General features: G+C 40.1%; 1 protein-coding gene across 1 annotated transcript in view; it reads left to right on the forward strand.

Moving 5' to 3' along the window:
- The window catches only part of myo7bb (myosin VIIBb), a 61419-nt gene that overhangs the window by 32422 nt on the left and 5572 nt on the right, over positions 1-23425 (forward strand). Inside the window, exons 25-45 of the mRNA XM_036565360.1 lie at positions 53-183; positions 282-408; positions 529-648; positions 1583-1756; positions 3322-3549; positions 5942-6109; positions 6264-6381; positions 7386-7512; positions 8532-8695; positions 9943-10121; positions 10235-10353; positions 11813-11958; positions 13947-14100; positions 14199-14354; positions 15651-15756; positions 15844-15957; positions 16060-16147; positions 16281-16387; positions 20192-20377; positions 21682-21798; positions 21880-21963. Of these exons, the coding sequence (XP_036421253.1) occupies positions 53-183; positions 282-408; positions 529-648; positions 1583-1756; positions 3322-3549; positions 5942-6109; positions 6264-6381; positions 7386-7512; positions 8532-8695; positions 9943-10121; positions 10235-10353; positions 11813-11958; positions 13947-14100; positions 14199-14354; positions 15651-15756; positions 15844-15957; positions 16060-16147; positions 16281-16387; positions 20192-20377; positions 21682-21798; positions 21880-21963 (2913 nt within the window). The remainder of the gene's footprint in view (positions 1-52; positions 184-281; positions 409-528; positions 649-1582; positions 1757-3321; positions 3550-5941; positions 6110-6263; positions 6382-7385; positions 7513-8531; positions 8696-9942; positions 10122-10234; positions 10354-11812; positions 11959-13946; positions 14101-14198; positions 14355-15650; positions 15757-15843; positions 15958-16059; positions 16148-16280; positions 16388-20191; positions 20378-21681; positions 21799-21879; positions 21964-23425) is intronic.

The following is a 23425-nucleotide window of genomic DNA, read 5'->3' on the forward strand; positions in this document are numbered from 1 at the left end:
CAAGTCACTAAGGAATAAGTCACACAGTGTTGATTCATTTCATGTTATGCAGTCACTGTTGGATTCTCGAGAGGACGACGATGACGTTCTGATTGGAGAGGGACCCACATTTGATCGTCCACTGACACCCTTGGAAAAATTACACATCATTGTAGGATATGCCATCGTTAAACCAAATATTAGGTAATGCTTCATGTCCATTAGGACCGTGCTTGAGAAAAAAGTCACGTGATCTTTTCCGGTGATGTAAAGTGGACGCTGGTCTTCTGTATGCATTGCAGAGATGAGATCTATTGTCAGATCTGTAAGCAGCTAACACAAAATACAAGACAGAGGAGCTGTAACAATGGCTGGATCCTTCTGTCTATCTGCCTGGGCATCTTCCCTCCAACCGAGCTCTTTACTAAAGTAAGAAATCACTACTTCTTATGTATTAAATTCTGTTTGCTTCATATCATATTTTGGCTGTTCTTTTCTAACCTTTTGTCTGTGTTTTAATTCTGTTTTCAAACGTTCTGTTGTATAAAGTACCTGCAGAGCTTTATCCGCCGTGGGCCCAGTGAGTACTCCTCCAGTTGTGCTGAACGCCTCCAGCGCACTTTAGCCAACGGTGAGAGGAAAGAGGCACCGTGCTGGATTGAACTACGGGTAGGATTCCCTCTGGGTGAGATTAGATCAGCAGATATACACCGATCAGGCATAACATAATGACCACCTCCTTGTTTCTACGCTCATTGTCCATTTTATCAGCTCCACTTACTATATAGGTGTATTTGTAGTTCTACAGTTACAGACTGTAGTCCATCTGTTTCTCTGATACTTTGTTAGCCCCCTTTTACCCTGTTCTTCAGTGGTCAGGACCCCCATGGACCCTCACAGAGCAGGTACTATTTGGGTGGTGGATCATTCTCAGCACTGCAGTGACACTGATGTGGTGGTGGTGTGTTAGTGTGTGTTGTGCTGGTCTGAGTGGATCAGACACAGCAGTGCTGCTGGAGATTTTAAACACCTCAGTGTCGCTGCTGGACTGAGAACAGTCCACCAACCAAAAATATCCAGCCAACAGCGTCCTGTGGGCAGCGTCCTGTGACCACTGATGAAGGACTAGAGGATGACCAACACAAACTGTGCAGCAGCAGATGAGCTATCGTCTCTGACTTTACATCTACGAGGTGGACTGACAAGGTAGGAGTGTCTAATAGAGTGGACAGTGAGTGGACACAGTGTTTAAAAACTCCAGCAGCACTGCTGTGTCTGATCCACTCGTACCAGCGCAACACACACTAACACACCACCACCACGTCAGTGCTGAGAATGCTCTGTGAGGTTCAAGGGGGTCCTGACCGCTGAAGAACGGGGTAAAAAGGGGCTAACAAAGTATCAGAGAAACAGATGGACTACAGTCTGTAACTGTAGAACTACAAAGTGCACCTATATAGTAAGTGGAGCTGATAAAATGGACAATGAGCGTAGAAACAAGGAGGTGGTCATAATGTGATGCCTGATCAGTGTATGTGTATAACAGATGTAGTCGTCTAACTAACAAACTCTAAGCCCACCCTGTTGTGGATGTGATTGACAGGCTGTGCAGAATAAGGAGCCCATATCGGTGGCCGTAGGTCTGATGGATGGCCGGACGCTCAACCTGCCTGTGGACTCAGCCAGCACCTCTGCAGAGCTGTGCGACACAATAGCTCGGAATATCAACCTACGGGACACTTTCGGCTTCTCCCTCTACATCGCCATCTATGATAAGGTCTGGGGAGTCCGAATAGCTTCAAGAAACCTTCCCATAGTTAAAATCTAATTACTACATTAGTGAAGAGTAAAAATACCCCTGAATTTCCCTTGTGTTTTTACAAATTCGTATAATCTAAAAATGATAAAAAATAAGAGATATGAACATGGTTAAGGTTTAAAATGTAGTCCAAACTCCATAAGGCCTTTACATAAACATTAAGGTACAAAAACCTTTCGGATGGTTTTGATGTCACAACCATGAATACATTTACATTTGGAAGCCCATTGACTTTGCAGGGGTTTAGTCCATCCATGCAACAAGTGAGATGTTGCTCCAGACAGTTTTGCAGAAAGTCTGTAGCAGTTATTGGGTAATTAAATAAATTCAAGGCCATTTTGAATATGCAGCCTATTTCTGTTATAGTAGTTCATGTTTTCAAAATTTAAATAAAAAATTAAGAATAGGCACAAATGTTGATTAGGGTTGTACTGAAAATATATATATCGCTGCTGTTGACACAAAACCTTCTATCTCCAAAATGGTAACTTTACAGGAGGCGGAAAAATCATACTTTACTTTTAATGTAAGTCAATGGAACCAGACGTTTTTCCAAGTCATTTTGGTTTCTTTTGGTGCATTCATCATAAAATTTGCACACAATGTAAAGGACAATGTAAAGTGCACATTGCATGGGTGATGTGAGGATCTGTGAAGGCACCATTAATGCTGAAAGATATATACAGGTTTTTGGCAACATATGCTGCCATCCAGACGACGTCTTTTTCAGGGAAGGCCTTGATTATTTCAGCAAGACAATGTCAAACCACATTCTGCATGTATTACAGCAGCATTGTTCCGTATTAAGAGTCTGGGTGCTAAACTGACCTACCTGCAGTCCAGACCTGTCACCACTGATAACATTTGCCGCATTATGAAATGAAAAATATGACAGGAGACCCTGAACTGATGAGCAGCTGAAATCCTGTATCAATCAAGAACAGGAAAACATTTCACTTTCAAAACTACAGCAGTGTCTCCTCAGTTCTCAGACACTTACAGAGTGTTGTTAAGAGAAGTTAAGATGCAGCACAGTGGTAAACAGGCCCCCGTCCCAACTTTTTTGGAACGTGTTGTTGGCATTAATTTTAAAATGGGCAGATATTTTTCAAAGAAATTCTCATTTTCAACATTTGATATGTTGTCTTTGTAGTGTTTTCCTTTAAAAACATGGTTTACATGATTTGAGTATCATTGCATCTTATTTTTATTTACATTCTGCACAGCGTCTCAGCTTCTTTAGAAATGGGGTTGTATTTTATTTGTCAAGTAAATCATCATCATTAGAGTGGAAGCGAAGACCTCATTCTGCACTGCTTTTTAGTGTGCATGGTGTCATTTACACGTCTTAAAGGCACAGTAACAAACACGGCCTGTTTAATTCTAGGGAATAAAGAGATAGTCATGTAAATTGAATTGAGATATTTGGTATATAAAACCACAAAAATGCAGAAAAGTACAGAATCTCCACAAATGTGTCCTTTTCTGCTCTCTGAACTGAACCCGTGGTATTCCGTCTGTAGATATGGTCTCTGGGCAACAGCCGGAAGCACGTGTTGGATGCGATCTCTCAGTGTGAGCAGGAGGAGAGGAGGCAGGGCAAAGAGGAGCAGCACGCGCCCTGGAGACTCTACTTCCGCAAGGAGCTCTTCGCGCCCTGGCACGACTGCACCGCCGACCCCATGAGCACAGAGCTCATCTACAAGCAGGTCATCCACGGCCTGAAGAGCGGAGAGTACCAGTCCGACAAGGTCCGTCACAGCTCGCAGGCTTCAGGATGTTCCTGTCTGCTCCTGTAAACTGACCATTCACAGAAACGAATGAACAGTGTTCTCTAATGTCTTCTGCTAGTAGAGCCTCTGCCTACCTAGACTTATCTAACAGCTGTTTTTGTTTATTACATTGTTATATACAATTTGCATATTAATTTAACCCCCTAAATGGCCAGGGCCCACCAGCAGGCCCAAAGCTCAGCCAGTTTGCATTATAGTCCATGTAGTTAGTAAATAATAAGCCTTAGTATGTGGATTTTAAGGGGTTAAAGGGGAACTCCATCGATTTTTCAAAATTTCTACATAATTTAATGATTGAGATGTAAACAGAGTCATTCAGAGTGGTTTGGTGTGAAACGCTCTGTTCTAGAGAAACTTACAGAGTCAGAACTGTTCACAGTGGTGGTGATAGGAACCAGATGTCCACCTCTAAAAGCTCCCTCACAGAAAGTTACTACATGAAATGGTTATAAATATGCTGTTTGATGTCCTGAGACGCTGTTTTATGATAGCTTTGTATACAGTTTTGGCCTAAAACATCTAGTTAATCCATTTAATAGAATCCATTCATAGTGGAGGGGTACATGTAGGGTGTTGTAAGGAAAAATAGTCCCCAAAGAAAATGTACTTTTGTCAGATTTTCCTCTATTTTACCACCATCAACATCACATATAAACACTCAGAAGACTCGTGTAGGTTCACTGGTGGTTTTGGATAGTAAATAAAATGGCTATATTTGTGTTGTAGTCATGGCGCCCCCTGGTTCCTATCACCACCACTGTAAGGAAATCTGAGTCACTCTGTTTATATCGCAACAATAGAATTATGCAAAGATTTTGGTGGAGTTCCACTTTAACACAGATAGCTTAGTGTGCAAAGAAGCAATGTTTTTTTGAACCAAATATTAGGTAGTGCTTCATGTCCATTAGGACCATACTTGAGAAAAATGCCATGTGATCTTTTATTGTAATGTAAAGTGAACTGTGTTCACAGAAGTAAATAAGTCGCTTTTTGTCAAAACATGCATACGTTTGTGACTAACAAGAAAAAATAGACACAAAATGTACATATGAGCGTAGCAAAAATGGAAGAAGTGGTGGTGGAGGTACTACACATTGAAAATGAAACTTATAGCCCAGGGGTCGGCAACATGCGGCTCTTTTACTGCCCTGTTGTGGCTCCACAGCTGAATTAGATTTGTAGGTAAAAATAAAATAATCCTCCTTTACAGTAAAATAAAGCTCTGCTGATCGTTCAACACAGTTTAACAATAAATGGTCTTAAACTCTGGAGTTAATGTAGAACTGCTAATTCACCCTTTAACCCTGAAGATCAGCGCAGACTGCTGGTCACCATAGCAACACAGACAACAATCTCACCTAGCTAGCAGCTAACAAAACGGCAAAGAGAGAGATTTAAGATGAACATTGATAATTTGGAGATGAATCACTCCAGCTGGTTTTCTGACAAGGTTAATCTGTATTGAGAAACTGACACTAAAAATTCGAAGTTAGTGTCTCTCGTTCGAATTGTCACCTTCCACCTTAAATGGTGCAGCAGTAAGCTACATAGCTACGTAACCTAGCTAACTACATTCTGGCGCCTCAGGCTCCATTTAAGGTGGAACGGGAAAATTCAAACGAGAAGCGACTTCATAAAAAGTCGAACGCTAAAGTACATTAAACAAGAAAATATGTCACTTTTGCAGAAAAGTACGAAAACCCTGCTGGTGACATCCGGTATACATTAAAATAATGCGTAGCCATGACTTAGTAAGGTGTGGGAACAAGATAATCATGTTGTGGCCACAACTTATTAAGGCGTGGGAACGAGATCCTAATGCATGGCCACGACTTAGTAAGGCCTGATCTCATTCCTACGCTTTACTAAGTCGTGGCCTCGACTTAATCATCTCATTCCTACGCCTTACTAAGTTGTGGCCACACATTATTTTTAATTATACAGGATGTCACCAGCGGGGCTCCGTAGAAAAGTTTTTTGCTGGAGATGCGAGAAGAAAAGCTATAGGTAGCTAAGCTAAAGCTAAAAACAAAGCAAAGTGAGTTTGCATTTTCGTGTATATTATATTTTTAGCCTACATAACTGAGACATTCGTACATACTGAGGCATATTTGCAGCCAAAATGGTGAAACGTTAACATTACTTCAATAAAATGGACATAAAACGTGGCTCCCAGGGTGGCTCGATTTTTGTTGAAACTTGACAAAATGGCTCGTTAACGTTTGGGTTGCCGACCCCTGTTAGTTAGCTAAGGCTTTACGTTGTGTTGGCCACAGATGGGGCAGTGTTAATGTCTTGAACGTGGTGTTGATGTAATGACGGCTGTCTTCTTTTATCTGCTCTTATCCAGGAGGATGATTACGTGCAGCTGGCAGCAAAACACTATTACATCCAGTACGGCTCTGAAAGCAACTTGCAGACTGCCAGGAAGGTGGTGCAGGAATGTATAAACCTCAGTCTGATCGAGCGCAAGTCTGAAGGCAAACTGGCGCAGCTGGTCAGCTCTGCCCACGCACAGGTATCGTAGGCATTTATATGGTCTTTTTATATCTTCTGGAAGTGTCGGTGCAAAGTCACAGTGACCGTGTTAAGACCAAAGGTTGCTTGGATAGACTGATATGATGCAGAGATATGATACACGAGGAGCCTCTGTGATTTTATCTGTTTTCCAGGGAGCTTATGTAAATTCCAGGGCCAGTGCTGATACAGTGAAAGCAGATGTGGTTGGCTATGCTCGTCTGAAGTGGCCTATTTATTTCTCCAAATTCTTCCAGGCCTCCAAAATTTCAGGTAAATGCCCTCATAATATCAGCTCTAGTATGTTCACACCTCAGAAGAATCATTTCTCAGCTTGTACATGTATGTTCCTCACTGTACAGTTAATACACCGATCTGGCATAACATTATAACCTTGTTTCTACGCTCATTGTCCATTTTATCAGCTCCACTTACTGTATAGGAGCACTTTGTAGTTCTACAGTTACAGACTGTAGTCCATCTGTTTCTCTGATACTTTGTTAGCCCCCTTTTACCCTGTTCTTCAGTGGTCAGGACCCCCATGGACCCTCACAGAGCAGGTACTGTTTGGGTGGTGGATCATTCTCAGCACTGCAGTAACACTGACGTGGTGGTGGTGTGTTAGTGTGTGTTGTGCTGGTGCGAGTGGATCAGACACAGCAGTGCTGCTGGAGTTTTTAAACACCTCAGTGTCACTGCTGGACTGAGAATAGCCCACCAACCAAAAATATCCAGCCAACAGCGTCCTGTGGGCAGCGTCCTGTGACCACTGATGAAGGACTAGAGGATGACCAACACAAACTGTGCAGCAGCAGATGAGCTATCGTCTCTGACTTTACATCTACAAGGTGGACTGACAAGGTAGGAGTGTCTAATAGAGTGGACAGTGAGTGGACACAGTGTTTAAAAATCCAGCAGCACTGCTGTGTCTGATCCACTCAGACCAGCACAACACACACTAACACACCACCACCACGTCAGTGTTACTGCAGTGCTGAGAATGATCCACCACCCAAACAGTACCTGCTCTGTGAGGGTTCATGGGGGTCCTGGCCACTGAAGAACAGGGTAAAAGGGGGCTAACAAAGTATCAGAGAAACAGATGGACTACAGTCTGTAACTGTAGAACTACAAAGTGCACCTATATAGTAAGTGGAGCTGATAAAATGGACAATGAGCGTAGAAACAAGGATAATGTTATGCCTGATCGGTGTAAGTTACTGCTAAGCGGGTTGTTGTTGTTTTTTCTTTCATATATTTACTTTTTTATCGTCCAGGTCCTCCTTTGCCACAGGACGATTTTGTGGTCGTTGTCAACTATAGCGGAGTCTCCTTTCAGGAAGAAAAAGAAAATATATTTTTGCATCTCTCTTACGCTGAGCTGAAAGGAGTCCAAATACTCAGGTGCCATAATTTCAGACCTCCTAACTATTTATTTCACCTGCTCACCACAGCTGTGTATTCATTTGTTATGAATTTCTACACTGATAGTGATAAGTCGGCTATTGTTGTAACGTTGGGAGAGACAAAGATGCAGGATGGAAATGCAATTCCTTGGTTTTTTAAAAATCCATGACACAAAGGTGACAAAACAGGCTTTGCCGTAAAAAAAAACAAAAACAGGACATGAAGAAACTAGAAAATAAACAAGAGATGAACAAAAACAGGGCCTGAGAGAACAGAACACCGAGCAAACACAAAGCACACAAGCAGGGGTATAAATACACATGGAACAGACTAGAAACACCTGGGACTAATGAGAGGACGGGGCTACAGACAACAGACAGGTGAAACAGATAACAAGAAGGCAGGACCAGGGGAGGAGACAAAGACCAAAACAACAACAAAAGCACATGAAACAAGAAAACAAAGGCTGGAACACAGAAAAACAAAGACACACTGCAAAAAATGATGTTTTAGCGAATGTAAACATCTTAAATGTAGTCAATATATCTAATATTTCTCATTATGAGTCTATTATAAGAATATTGTGAGATTATTAACTCATTTCTATACATTTTTACTTATTTCTAAGCATTATTTCTTAAAATTATCTTTATTATTTCTCAAAACAAGTAAACTAATCTGCCAATGGAATAAGACACTTTCACTGATAAAATCACTTAAAACAAGTAAAAATGTACAGAAACAGGTGGAATAATCTTATAATATTCTTACAACAGCCTCATAATGAGAGATATTAGATTTATTGACTACATTTAAGAAGTTTAGTGAACTGTACTCATTATGGTAAATGGTATTACATGGTTAATTCATTGCCAGCTACATTAGCACACCTGGTAAAATTATACCTGTATTACTCTCAGTCATTTTTCTCGGTCACTCTCGTATGCCCTCTCTTTTGCTGACCGGTCTTCATCTTTAATCATTCATCTCTCAACCCATGTCCATCTACACTGCAGTGAGGGCAGAACGGGTGAGGTGGTGTGTGTGTCCACGCATAAAGAGGAGTATAAACTGAAGGCAGCAGAGGCAACCAGCATGGCGGAACTGATCAACATGTTCCTCACGGGGTTGAAGGAGCGCTCTGTCTATGCTGTGGCCATACAGGACAACAACAGACAGGGTATGATCACTGCTTAGCACGTTTAAAACCACTCAGGAAGTGAAGAATTTGGCTCGTGAACTTCAGTAGAGTAAACAAATGCACTGCAATAAATAATATCTTAGTGAGTGTAAACATCTTAAATGTAGTCAGTATATCTACTATTTCTCATTATGAGTCTGTTGTAAGAATATTGTGAGATTATTTAACTTATTTCTAGACATTTTTACTTGTTTTAAGCAGTTTTATCTTATAAAAGTGTCTTATTTCATTGTCAGATCATGTTACTTGTTTTAATCATTATTTCTTGAAATGAGCAAAATTATCTTCATTATTTCTCCAAACAAGTAAACTAATCTGCCAATGGAATAAGACACTTTCACCAGATAAAATCACTTAAAACAAGTAAAAATGTACAGAAACAGGTGGAATAATCTTATAATATTCTTACAACAGACTCATAATGAGAGATATTAGATTTATTGACTATATTAAAGACGTTTTCACTTGTTAAGACAGTATTTTTTGCAGTGCTGTTGTGGACTAAGGAGTGAATGGTGCGTTTGAAACTTGAAAAGTGTTTACACAGTGAATAAAATGTTTTTTAAGTAAGGAAAATTATGACATGGGCTCTTTAATACCAGCTGATGACACCTTAGGTTGCTACAGAAGGAGTGTCCCTGTAGATGGTTAACCTCTTTAACTCTGTGGAACTACCGATGTTTCCAAAACGCACTTTGTCATATTCCTTATGTCGTAACTTTAATATTTCATAAGCTACATTCTAAAGGTGGGGGTCGTATGAGAGCTGTAACTGTCTTCTCTTCAGTCAAATAGATGGGTGATATACTTTTAAAACTGTATAATAAAAGAAGCTGAACTCAAACTTTTTTTCTACTGAAAGTCGACCCATTTTTCCACAAATCTGGGCTATAAACTATAAACAGACGCCGTCTCTTCAGTGATCTGCTCTGTAAACATTATTTTTATAAAATAATACAAAGAGCGTCTAAGATTTTTGGCTTTCAGCAGTAAATTGTAAGCATATAGCGATATGTGTGATCATAAAACACATTCTGTTAATTTGAGGGGAGCTTTTACAATGTTTATTTCATGCAGTTACTGAATAATTTGCCTTAGGATTTGGGTCATGTAAATTCAGATGGACAAACCAAAATACACCCACGAGCATAAGAGGTTAATGCAAATCTGTTTGGGTAAAGATGTTGACATATGATTAGTAATGATTTAAATGTTTTCCTCCGTAGATGACGCGATTTTGAGCTATAGAAAGGGCGATCTTATCTGCCTCATCAAGGATGGGGAGTACTCTGCCGAGGGAGGCTGGGTTAAAGGACGGAATGATAGAACAGGCCAAAATGGAGCCGTTTCTACAGATGCCATCATGACCCTGGCGACTCTGAGCAGGCCTTCTGATGAGATACTGGTAGTTGATCAACCTCAGTTCATACTGATTTACTTCAGAGGTTGTTTAGTCATAGATATTAATGGCAAACGTCTGTGTGGTGGTAATGTGCTTGTTTACACTGTCCTCTTCAGACTCTGCTGAACCCAAGCCAGGGGAAGCCACTGCAAGCCAACTCAGCGTCGAAGGATGAAATCAATACAGAGAGAGTGGCTCACGTTACACTCAAGGAATTCTCCTTTGAGTATTTCAGGTACCACGTTTTTGCAGTTATTGCAGGTTGTGAAATGCCTAGTATTGGACACTGTTAGACATGTCAGCTGTCATGTACAGTGCAGTCTGTGAGTGACAGGACAGGGACACTTTAATGTCTCTATTTCAGCACATTGTAATTCAAAATAAAACAATGACAATGGTTTACATCGAAATTAAGTGAACAAGAAATCCCATAAATATAGCATGAAAAAAACTGGCTGTCCAGAACCAGCTGGTTCCGAGACAGTTTCTTCCCCCCGGGCCATCAGGCTGCTGAACAGCTAGTAGTGCTGGTGTATCGGTCTATAGGCCTGTCACTGCACCTCTGAGTCATCATCATGATGATCCCTATGGACAATCCAAACCTCATCCACATCTCAACAGACTCACCCTCATCTTACTGCACCTTCAATCTAGCAAAGCTATACTTACACATATGGATAGAAGATGTACAAGATGCCAATCTATATCTTGTATAATCTGGAAGATTTCTATATCAGTATTCTATCGCCCGTGTACCTGCATCTCATTTATTATCTACCTCAGACTCACTAACTGCACATACGGAAATGTGTACAGCTGTACATTTCATAGCTTTATTTCATAACTTACCGTACAACTGTACGTTGGAAATAGTGCAATACTAGTATATAATGTGTATATGTGTATATATTTAGAGTCAGTGTATATATATATTTTTTTTCTGCTTACATATAGATTTTTTTTTGTATTTAAATTCTACAAGAAGCTATGCACCTAAGGTTTTCACTCACCTTGCACCTGTGTAAATATGATGTGACAATAAAGTTGATTGGATTTGAACACTACAAAAAATGATATGTTAGTGAGTGTAAACATCTTAAATGTAGTCAATATATCTAATATTTCTCATTATGAGACTGTTGTAAGAATATTGTGAGATTATTTAACTTATTTCTAGACATTTTTACTTGTTTTTAAGCAGTTTTATCTTATAAAAGTGTCTTATTTCATTGGCAGATCATGTTCCTTGTTTTAATTATTATTTCTTGAAATGAGCAAAATTATCTTCATTATTTCTCCAAACAAGTAAACTAATATGCCAATGGAATAAGACACTTTCACCAGATAAAATCACTTAAAACAAGTAAAAATGTACAGAAACAGGTGGAAAAATCATATCTCTTAATGAGAGATATTAGATTTATTGACTACATTTAAGAAGTTTTCACTTGTTAAGATATTATTTCTTGCAGTAAAGCAGCTCGGTTCGATTCCCAGTGATCGCTGGGATAGGTTCCAGCATCCCCTGCGACCCAGGTGGATAAGCAGTTTAGATGATTAATGAATGTCTGCAGACACCCAGTGAAATCAATCATGTTTAATGTTTTCAAACTCATTTGCATATCAACAAGATGTTTATGCTATGCCGGTGTGCTGATTCTCTAAGCTGTGCTGGTGACACTGTTGACCCACAGGGAGGCGGGCAAAGTCGCGGGGAGACAGGGCAAAGGGGCCCGAGAGAAGCTGTGGGCCAGATCCAAAGAACCGCTCAAAAATCCACTACTGAAGAGTCTGCAGAACAACACCGAACTTAGCCAGCTGGCCTGCCTTTCCTTCTCTGATATCCTTCCTGCTCACTGGAGTCTTACAGGGCCTTCACTGACTAATCAGCCACACAGCAACTGACTTCAGACTTTCATAGTTTGGTAGTTTATTTCACAAGTTTCAGAACAAAATATGTGCCGGTGTGAAAGGGAGAGAGTTTTCTAGAGACTCAGGCAATTCAAACTGAACCTCCGTCCTGGCAGTGTTTGCCATCTGTTTGGTTAATGGAAGAGACTTTAAGGGAGCCTCGTACGATTCTGGAGAACGATTGCTGATATTTGAACTCAATAGCAAAACAAATACACATCTCCCTTCAGTGCTCCTTCAGAAGCTCCACCTCCCAAATTAATGGACATGCTTTACCTAGACGAACGACGCTGAGCTAGCAAATTTGTTTTGTTTTTTAGATCTTCAGTTTTTCCGTTCCACCTTAAATGGTGCAGCAGTTACATTCTGGCAACTCAGGCACCATTTAAGCTTCGAACGTGAAGCTGGCGAATGAGAAACTGACTTCAGCTTTGCGACTTTTTAGTGTTTGACAGTTTCTTGTTGCAGAATAAGCGTATCATGAAACCAGCTGGAGTGATTATAAATGCAAATAAGTCCAGCAGTCTGCGCTGATCTTCAGGGTTAAAGGGTGAGTTAGCAGTTCTACATTAACTCCAGGATTTAAGACCATTTACTGTTAAACTGTGTTGAACGATCAGCAGAGCTTTATTTTACTGTAAAGGAGGATAATTTTATTATTACCTACAAATCTAACTCTGCTGTGGAGCTATAACAGTTGCTGTCACAAACATTAGCAAACAGGACAAAACAATACTGACCTACTCGTTCTGCGAAACAACAAAAATGAGTTAATGTTGCCCACCTGTCAAACAGAAACAGAGCAGCCTCCTCATCCCTTTTCATGCCATTCAACTTTCTTGATGAAGCTGAAGTCACCTCCTTTTTGCCAGCTTCTTGTTTGAATTTTCCCGTTCCACCTTAAATGGTGTGGCAGTTACATTCAGGTGTATCATGCGCAGAATAGAACTGTTGCACAATTTAAGGTGGAATGGGAAAACATGAATAGGAAGCCAATTTAAGCCTCACCAACTTTGAGGAATATTCGGTGGAGGAATATTTGGAAGGTCGCTTTGACCTGAACGTTTCCTACTGCACTGGGCTGGGCTGACACGAACACCCAGCCGGACAAGCTATGAAAACAAAAAACAGGGAAGCTCAGATTACAACACACACAGAGGAGGAGTGACTTCATTCTCTGCTCATTACGCCGTTACTTCACTATATCTTTACATAGATACATAGTCGTTTGCTGCTATATTAATTTTTAAAATGTCGTATGTAGAACCTTTATTGGAGCCTAGGCTCCTTAGCAGACTGTGCCACTTCCAACAGCTCATGCAGCTGACACTGAATAAGAGCTCTCTCTGTTCATGAACAGTACGATGAACAATAATAAGACCTGCACTGCTCTGCATGTGTTAAAATGACTGCATGTTAAAACCAGTTAAAATGGCTCCTTCCATTAAAATGCATTGCTAGCTGAATTTAGTACATTGTTAAAATTAATTTTGAAAGAATGACTAAACAATTGAATAATGCAAAACTTTTGAACATATTGCTGAATTCCCATTTAAGTCACAAGAACACTGCAAAAACTAATATCTTAACAAGTGAAAACTTAAATGTAGTCAATAAATCTAATATTCCTCATTATGAGGCTGTTGTAAGAATATTATAAGATTATTCCACCTGTTTCTGTACATGTTTAGAAGTAACATGATCTGCCAATGAAATAAGACACTTTTATAAGATAAAACTGCATAAAAACAAGTAAAAATGTCTAGAAATAAGTTAAATAATCTCACAATATTCTTACAACAGACTCATAATGAGAAATAGTAGATTTATTGACTACATTTAAGATGTTTACATTCGCTAAGATATTACTTTTTGGACAAACAGTGACTTTTACAGTTGTCCTTAACTCTCCTCTACCCATCCTCAAGTATATGGGCGACTACCCGGTCAAAAACGTGCGTACTCCAATAGAGCTGACAGACCAGATATTTGGTCCAGCCTTGCGGCACACTGCCCTGAGAGATGAGATCTACTGCCAGATCATGAAGCAGATGACCAGCAACAACAACGGGTCAGTTTAAATGGGCAAGACTGTGCTTTCCTGTTATGGACGCTGCCGTAAATGTAACGTTCACGTCTTTCTTTGTGTGGCACGTCTCCTCTCGGCAGGTTGAGTCTGGAGCGAGGCTGGCAGCTCATGTGGCTTTGTTGTGGCCTCTTCCCTCCGAGTCAGGCTTTGCTGAGACATGCTCAGAGGTTCCTGGAGTCCAGAGCCAGAGAGCCTCTGTCTGCTGCCTGCCTGCAGAGACTGAAGGGCATGCTCAGGTAGGCTGGCTCTAAAACCACAGCAGGGTTAAGCCAATTTTCTGACAAACAAAATGATGGAAAACCAACTAGCAAGTACTGAAAGCTGTTTATAGCAGTGGCTATTCATGTGAGGTGAGGCTGCTTGGCACTAAGTACTAACACTGAGTTGGCTATTCAGTTCCTGCTTTCAGTCACTGTTAGGCTTGTTTGCATTATGCTCAGGTAAGCAGTATGTTCAGGTTCACTAAGGCCCAGTCCCATTTCTTATTTTTACCCCTATCTCTTGGTTTCAAGTGTCACCTTTGCCCCTCAGAACTGAGTTACAAGGTGTAGTGGTTGAAATCTTCCCTCTGAAATGGGACCCTCAAATAAAAAGAGCATCACTTCATTATCAGCTACCAGCGCTGCTCTGTAGGTGACCCTGCCAGTCTGCAGTGACAGCAGAGGAGGGTAAAGTTCAGCTCCTCACTGCTGGGCTTTAGTTACATTTAGGGCATCATATGCCTTCAAAGGGGGGGACTATTATTTATTATCGCCCACCCCTAATTCTTCAGTGATATGCAGCTATTCGCCAGCATTCTTGTTGGAATTTTCCCATTCCACCTTAAATCATGCAGCAGTTCTGAGGCCTGAGGCACCAGACTGTAACTGCTGCATCATTTAAGGTGGAACAGGAAATTTAGCTAGTTAGCTACCGAGACATCAGCTACTACTAGTGATTTTTTATGCTTGTTATGAAGAAAAGGACCATAATACACTGAAACGACATTAAACTAAGATAATACAGTGGTTATTGTAACTTTTAACAGAGAAAATTCTCACATTTGTGTGTTTCTTTGGTCTCTTGTTCTCCATCTTGCCGGTTTTGTCTTTTTTTCTCATAACTCTCTGTTTGGAGTCTCTGAAAAACCTCCATTTGGAGGGTCATGTAGCCCCAACACTTCACCCTACCCCTCTATCTCAACAAGAATCAGGACACCCTACCCCTAGACATGAATGCGCAAAACTGAGGGGTAGGGCTAAGTGGTAGGGGCGAGTGCTGAAATGGGATTGGGCCTTAACACCAAATTAAACAGTTTTGACAAAAATACTAAAATGGCAAATTAATGTAAGCTGTATTGATGGTGTTTATTACTGATAATAAATTGTAATGCCCGGCAATCCAAGTTGCCACCATAGCATGTAAACACCAATTTAATAGTAATAAATATATGGGGAACAAAGTTAAATTGGCCAAACTCTGGGTTATGAGAAACGTTTTGTCAGTGTTTTCAATCAGAGCATCTTTTCACAGCTGATTATTTCCTTTTTCAGTATTGACGCCAGGAAAATGCCGCCTCACCAGGTTGAGGTGGATGCTATTCAGCAAAACAGCTCTCAGATCTTCCACAAGATTCACTTTCCCAATGAAAAGACAGAGGTATGGAACTAGCACTCGTGTTCAGAGCATTATTTTCACTTCCACCTTGCACCTAGTAGCTCAATCTGTCACTTATCCCACCCCCAGATCCTCGAGGTCACCACTACTACACGGATCCGTGACCTCTGTCGCAACATCGCCAATAAACTGGCACTCTCCTCTGCTGACGGATACGGCTTATTTGCGAAAACCACGAACAAGGTTTCAGTTTTTTTTTTTGCTTTTGGTGATTTCCACTGTTTCAAAGAAAGTTTGATCATGAGGACAGATCCTGCTCATCTTTATACACATTTCATTGTACAGGTAGTGAGCATGGATGACCAGCAGTACTTCTTTGACAACTTGAAGCAACTCACAGACGCCCCAAAGAAAGGAAAGAAAGCCAAAGAGGGTAAAGTGTCCAGAACCCGTGTTGAGCTCTCTCCAAAATATTTGCTGAACTATAATATTTGCTTAATCACTTCTGAGCTCGTTTTCAGCACCAGTGTGTTCAGGGAAATGTAGTCTTTTGTTTTTGTCTGTAGGAGCAACAGCAGTCGTCCCTTATCTCGTCCTGTTCATGAGGAAGCTCTGGTTTAATGTGACCCCTGGGAAGGACCTGATGGCTGACCTCACCTTCCATTTCCCTCAGGTGGGCTCACTGAATTGGCTTTCCCCACTTACCTTAGTTTACCTTTAAAGGGCCCATATTTCTAAATTATTATTAAGTCCACTCATGAAGTTTAGATGGATTTATGTACCAAAAGTAGTCAATAATTTTTTCGAGACCATTCAACCTCTCAATGGGCCTCGTTCTCCAATATCTTCCTAAGTGTTTTCTTAAATTTGTTCTTGATAAAGGTCCTAAGAAAAAGTCTAAGTCAGATTCATGACATGTTCGTAAACCAGAGAACTGTTCTCACCTTCGTGTTCTTGAGTGTGTGTCGATTCTGTTCTTACCAAACCCCAAATAAGAAAACATTGGTGAATCTTCGTAAAAACTGCGTAAGTGGATTTTAAGAAGGAATTTCTTCTTAAGAATGGTTGGTGAATGAGGCCCAATATCCCTTAAAACAGTCTGTTTTTGTGCCTTTAAGACTGATATATGTAAATGAGCTATGTTGCGATTGGCTGCACTGTTTGGCAGCCACAATGGTCTGAAAACATGCTTTGGCAGCTTAGTGTATATACGGGAAGTGAACTGTACGTTTATACTGCACAACACTGTGGCAAGACTTCGCCATGTACAACCTGTAAGACTCAGTATAAACAGACTAAAGAGACTGAACAGAAGGTGAGGAGCAAGTGCTGATGGTTAGAAACCCTGTATCCATGTTTTTTTGGCAGAAAGTAAACTTTGCTATCTCTACCATGGCTTTACCGTAGTATAGTATCATGGTTTTTTGGTGAAAATAAAACTGTTACACTCTCAGAAATAAAATGACAAAACTGTGACGGGGGTAGATCCCCTCTCGTCACTGGAGTGGTACTAGGGCTGGGCAATTAATTGAAAAGTAATCGAAACTGACATTCAGAACCTCTAACTGACGTAATCCAATGACGTTTATTTCTATTTTTTTTTATTCTTTGAATCCTTTCCCCACTCTGTGTGTTCATGTACTGTCCCTGTAAGAACTTGCTCCCGCGTGTGTAGTCATGTGACTCTGCCACGTCCACTCTGTGACATGTAAGCTAAGGCTACGTTCACACAGCAGGTAAAAGTGGCCCAAATCTGATTTTTTTGTTTGGCTGTTCAGATTATCTTTTAAATGTGATCTGTATGAGACATCAGTCTGAACAGATCAGCTCCTAAACTGACCCGCATGCGCAAAAGAACAGAGCGTCACGCTGCTTCACGGCTCATCCAGAGGTAAACAATCATGACTGCCAACGAACGCCAGTCACAGGGAGGGTTTTGGATGAGTCTCTTCTAATTTTTGTACAGAAATATCACCCCTAATGTTTATGAGTTCTCAGCAGCGTGAAATTATGACAAACGTCAAGTTGGATTGACATAAAAGCTGCATGAGTTCCGATCTGGCTGTTGCAACAATTTACATTTAGATATGCAGAGTATATTTACAGTACAAACCTTGACAGTGAACTATGAGGGCAAAAAAACTGAGAAATCCCCCAAAAAACAAAATAATCGTTCATTAATCGTTATCGAGGTAAAATATTCAATTAATCATGATATTGATTTGAGGTCATATTGCCCAGCACTAGTTGATACCCCTCATCCATCTCAGTACCTTTAGTCAGGGAACATAACTGAACCATAATCCACTGAAATGATATGTTCTAAGCTGTACTGACTCCACACACCCCGTCTCGTCTCCAGGCTTTTATTTTACTGTTCTGTTTAAAACATTCGGTTATGAAAAGGTACAAATACGAACTTTTCCCCTGGAAAAACTTATTTAAGGTTCACAATCAGACCTTAAAACCACTGTTGGAGCTTTGAGGGAACATTTACACTGTTTGTATCTTGATGATTGAAAAATGTACCTGAACAGAACCTTTATTTCTAACAGTGCATGGTGTCATCTCTTCCATGTCTTTTTTTTGTTTGTTGGAAAGAAAGCTTGGGTGTGGTTACTGTGGCATCTTTACCATAGTAGTTAAGGAAAGGACTTTCTGGCTGAAGGAGTGAGGAACACCACAGTGCATCTGATCAAAACACAGTGAGAGGATGTAAATATCCACACAGTTCCTTATTGGCTCAAAGAGGATGCAGATGGTTGTTAACACATAGGCAGGTTGGATGAGAAGGGTGAATGGATAAGGAATGCATAGTGGATGGATGGATGGATGAGGAATGGCTGGTTTACAGTCTCTCGAATAAAGACAACAGACATTAACAAACATGTCCATCCTTGTATCTGATAAGCAACGTCTAGCATAACATCAAGAACAAACAGTATCCAAAGAAATTTGAGGAATCATAACACATCCGTTATTAGGATTCTGAAGAAACTGATTTTAAACACATGGCAGGACAGAAGGAAAATGACTTCCTGTTCCCTTAGAAGTTCTAGTTCCCACCTACTTCCTATACCAAAGGACTATGGGTAATGAAGTTCCCATGGTTTTACCATAGTATGGTATCCATGTTTTTTGTCAGAAAGAAAACTATGGTGTGGCTGCTGTTGTATCTCTAGCATGGTATCCATTGTTGTTTGGTGGAATGGCATAGTTACTATGGTATCTCTGCTACAGTTGCTAAATTGGTTATACCACTATGGTTTAACCTCAGTTACTATACAGGGTGATTCAAAAAGATTCATCTGATTTCAAAATGATTTATTTCACTTGTAAATCATTACAGAACAATGCAGTAAACTGTAAATGGCTTAAATGAGAATAAAGTTTATTATTCAATTGTACAAGGTCTCAGTATGAACCTCCTCCAGCTGTACAGACAACATCAACACCATAGTCAGATTCATCCCATGCTGGATTGAGCATGTCGGGTGTCGCTGCACTCACGGCTCTTTGTGCGATTTCGGAGATCATCCAGTGTTGTGGAACCAACGACGAACGCTCTGAGCTGTTGGAGCTTCACTGCTGATGAAAAACAACATTGCACAGTTATGACGGATTCATTCTTATTGAAGTGGAGAACGCAGAACTCTTTCTGCTCAGGGGTCTCATCTCCTCTCAGACTGAGGGGAGCCATCTTCAACTGACAGTCAGAAACTCTATGACCCCCTCTTTCAATTGGATTGTGATTGGTTCCTAGGCGCCTCACGGTTGTAAAAATATGGCATTTTGAAATCGGATGAAGCTTTTTGAATCACCCTGTATTATCATAGTATCATAGTACGTCTACCATGGCATTCTACCCTGCTTTACTCTGCTTCTGCTTTGTTTGTGTTTTTTTTAGTTTACTTTACTTTACATTTAGGTTGGTTTAAAAAAAGGGGGAAAACGATGGCCGTTAACAGTTTGAACAAAGTTACCATAAGATGCCATGTTTGATCACTTCAGATTCATGGTTAACTGTACAGAAACCACAGTTACTATAAAACACCATAGTAAAACCATGGCAGAATCATAGTTTGAACATGGTTACCATAGGATACCATAGTGGTTCATGGTAGATTCATGGTTAACTATATAGAAAAATAGTTGCTAGAAACCACCATAGCAAAACCACAACAGAATCATAGTGTAGTTACCATAAGACCCCATTGTAGCTCATGGTAGATTCATGGTTACCTATAGAGACCCATAGTTAATATACACCACCATAGTAAAACCATGGCTGAATCATAGCATGAACATAGTTACCATAGGATACCATAGTAATTCATGGTAGATTCATGGATAACTGTGCTCCATCCATAGTGACTGTGAACTATCATGGTAAAACCATGGATAGTCTTTGTAAGGGACATTGTGAAACCTTCAATGAATCTAGAACGGTCCTAACATTACTGCTGTGTTTCCTCAGGAGTTGCCGAAGTATCTGCGTGGCTACCACACTGTATCTAAGGAGGAGCTAATAGACCTGGCCGGGCTGCTGTTCAGGGTCAAAGTGGATACTGACCGGTCTCAGTTCGTCATGATTCCAAAAATGCTGAAGGATTTAGTGCCAGCGGATCAGCAGAAGATCATGTCTTCTGAAGACTGGAAGAAGGTCCATCATACAAAGCCTCACTTTATATATAAAAGCCTCACTTTATAAAACACCAAATACACCCAGTTTTCCCCCTTTACCACAAACGTAGTCAATTAGTCAAGACGTTTAGTGTTCAGTTTGCTTCTTTACTGGAGCTACTAGTCCCAGGGGTCGGCAACATGCGGCTCTTTTACTGCCCTGTTGTGGCTCCACAGCAGAATCAGATTAGTAGGTAAAAATAAAATAATCCTCCTTTACAGTAAAATAAAGCTCTGCTGATCGTTCAACACAGTTTAACAATAAATGGTCTTAAACTCTGGAGTTAATGTAGAACTGCTGATTCACCCTTGAACCCTGAAGGTTGGTGCACAGGCTGTTCGTCACCATAGCAACGCAGACAAAAGTGTTGCCTAGCTAGTAGCTAACGAAAAGGCAAAGAGAAAGATTTAAGATGAACATCGATAATTTGGAGACGAATGGATTTGCATTTATAATCACTCCAGCTGGTTTCCTGATACGTTTAATCTGCAACGAGAAACTGAAACACTAAAAAGTCGCAAAGATGAAGTCAGATTCTCATTTGGATTTTCCCGTTCCACCTTAAATTACATTTTGGCATCTTTTAAGGTAGAACGGGAAAAATTGAACTAGAAGCTGGCGAATGAGCAGCGACTTCAGCCTCGTAAAAAGGTAAAATGTTGAGAGACATTTTACAAGAAACTCTTCTGCTTTTGCAGAAAAGTTTCCTGCTGGAGATGCGAGAAAAGTGCTGAGCTAAAGCTTAAAGCAGAGCAAAGCAAGTCTGTGCTTTAATTTATATTATATTTTTAGCGTATAATATCACATCAGCACATACTGGGACATACTTGCAGCCAAGATGGTAAAATGGACATAAAATATTGTGGCTCCCAAGATGGTTTGATTTTCTGTGAAAGGAGAAACCGGCTCTTCTTAACATTTGGGTTGCGACCCCTGGACTATGCTAATGTAGCTAACAAGTAATGGAAGCTTAAATCCCACCAGATAGGATGCACACACAGACAAAAGTATAGACAAAATACAGGCTTTGAGTTGGGTTCCCTGACTGTTTTTACAAATGCAATGTACTTTCCTCCAATTTTTTTTTAGATATCAGTGTGTTATACTGCCAGAAACCACAAAAGCAAATCTGCTTCATATTACTATACGAATCAACATGCATTAAAAACTGAAATTTTCTCTTGAAATTTCCATGAATCCAATTAGTATAACTTTTGCAAACTGGACACAAGAACCTAAAAAGGAGAAACAGTGGAGAAACGTGTTTCTGTTTGGGTTTACAGCACATCATCAACGCATACAACAGACAGGCGGGCATCACTGTGGATGAGGCTAAGGTCAGATTCCTGAAGATCATCTCTCAATGGCCCACTTTCGGCTGTGCCTTCTTTGAAGTAAAGGTAACCAAAAATAACAAAACAAAGTTCTTGTACTGTGTAAATCAGTTTTAATATCCACTAACAACTCCTGTCTGTCATCAGCAAACGTCTGAGCGGAGTTATCCCACTATTATCATGATCGCAATCAGCAAGCAAGGGGTCACGCTAAGTGACCCCAAAACAAAGGTAAATATGTCTGCATCAGCATGAAACACCACAAACATTAAACATATAAGGGTTAAATAAATATATAATGCTCAGAAATAACACTGACCAATGTTTACATTACAAAAGACTTTAAATTGATTTATTTATTTATAAAGCTGGGTTTCTGGACATCTAGCTGTTCAAAGGTCTTAATAGAGATGTGCATGCTGGGACATTTTGTAAAATGTAACAAAAAGAAAAAATCTGTGATTTAATTTTCTTGAACCTTTTTAACTGACAAAAGTACAAAGAAAAGATTTCCAGTGTTTTCATTGACCCACTTCAATTTATTTTGTAAATTATTATTATTATTGTTTTTAAGTGACCCTTATTAGTCCCACAATGGGGAAATTCCATATATTAACCCATTATATATATCCATTATATATAATATTAACAAATTTAGAATTTGATTCCTGCAACACACTCAAAAAAAGGTCGGGACAGAGGTGTGTTCACCACTGTGTTACATCATCTTTCCTTTAATTACACTTTTTAGTGGTTTGGGAACTGAGGATACTGATTGTTGCAGTTTTGCAAGTGGAATTTTTGCCCTTTTTTACTTTATACAAGTCTTCAGCAGCTCAACAGTCCTTAGTCGTCGTCTGATTCTCCTCTTCATGATGATCCACACATTTTCAATAGTAGGCAGATCTGGACTGCAGGCAGGTCAGTCAGGCACACTCACTCTGTGTCTATGAAGCCACGCTGTTGTAGAATGTGTAGAACGAGGCCTGGTGTTGCTGAAACAAGTGACCGTTAAACAGGGGACGTTACAGGAAAAGACGTCGTCTTGTCGGCAGCTTATGTCAAATCCCAAAATGTCTTCACGTCACTGATACCTTCACACATGTGCAAGTCCCCCATAAACCATGACAGATGTTGGATAAGTTTTTAAAGTCTGGATAGTTTCTTTCGCCTTTGGTACACAGAACTCGTAGGTTTTTTTTTCCAAAAACAAACTGAAACATGGACTCATCTGACCACAGCACCCACTGTCTTTTGGACCATTTGTGATGAGCTCGGCCCAAAGAACTCGGCGGCATTTCTACTTAAAATTAATGTATCATTTGATAACTTGAAAGTCATTTCTCTGTACTTTTGTTAGTTGTACTTTTTATCAGTCGTCATTTTTCTGGAAATGGGGTTTGCACTTATTGTGACAATAACAAAAACAACTGATGTTTATTGATGACACTCTCTAAAAAAGGCTTATTCTTCTGTTATATTAACACTTATTATTCAGTAACTACACTCTTTACATGATTAAAGGGTTCTTCGCCTCATGAGATGGTTCTTCACATTGATGGAGGATGTGCCGTAGTTGGTTCTATATAGAACATTTGGTTCTATGATTCTGTATAGCACAAAAAATGTTCTTCTATTGTTATGAAGTTGGTAACACAACAATAGCCGAACGCTTAATGTAGTCCAGACTTTA

This window comes from Colossoma macropomum, unplaced genomic scaffold (assembly GCF_904425465.1).
Source record: "Colossoma macropomum unplaced genomic scaffold, Colossoma_macropomum, whole genome shotgun sequence".
Taxonomy (NCBI): domain Eukaryota; kingdom Metazoa; phylum Chordata; class Actinopteri; order Characiformes; family Serrasalmidae; genus Colossoma; species Colossoma macropomum.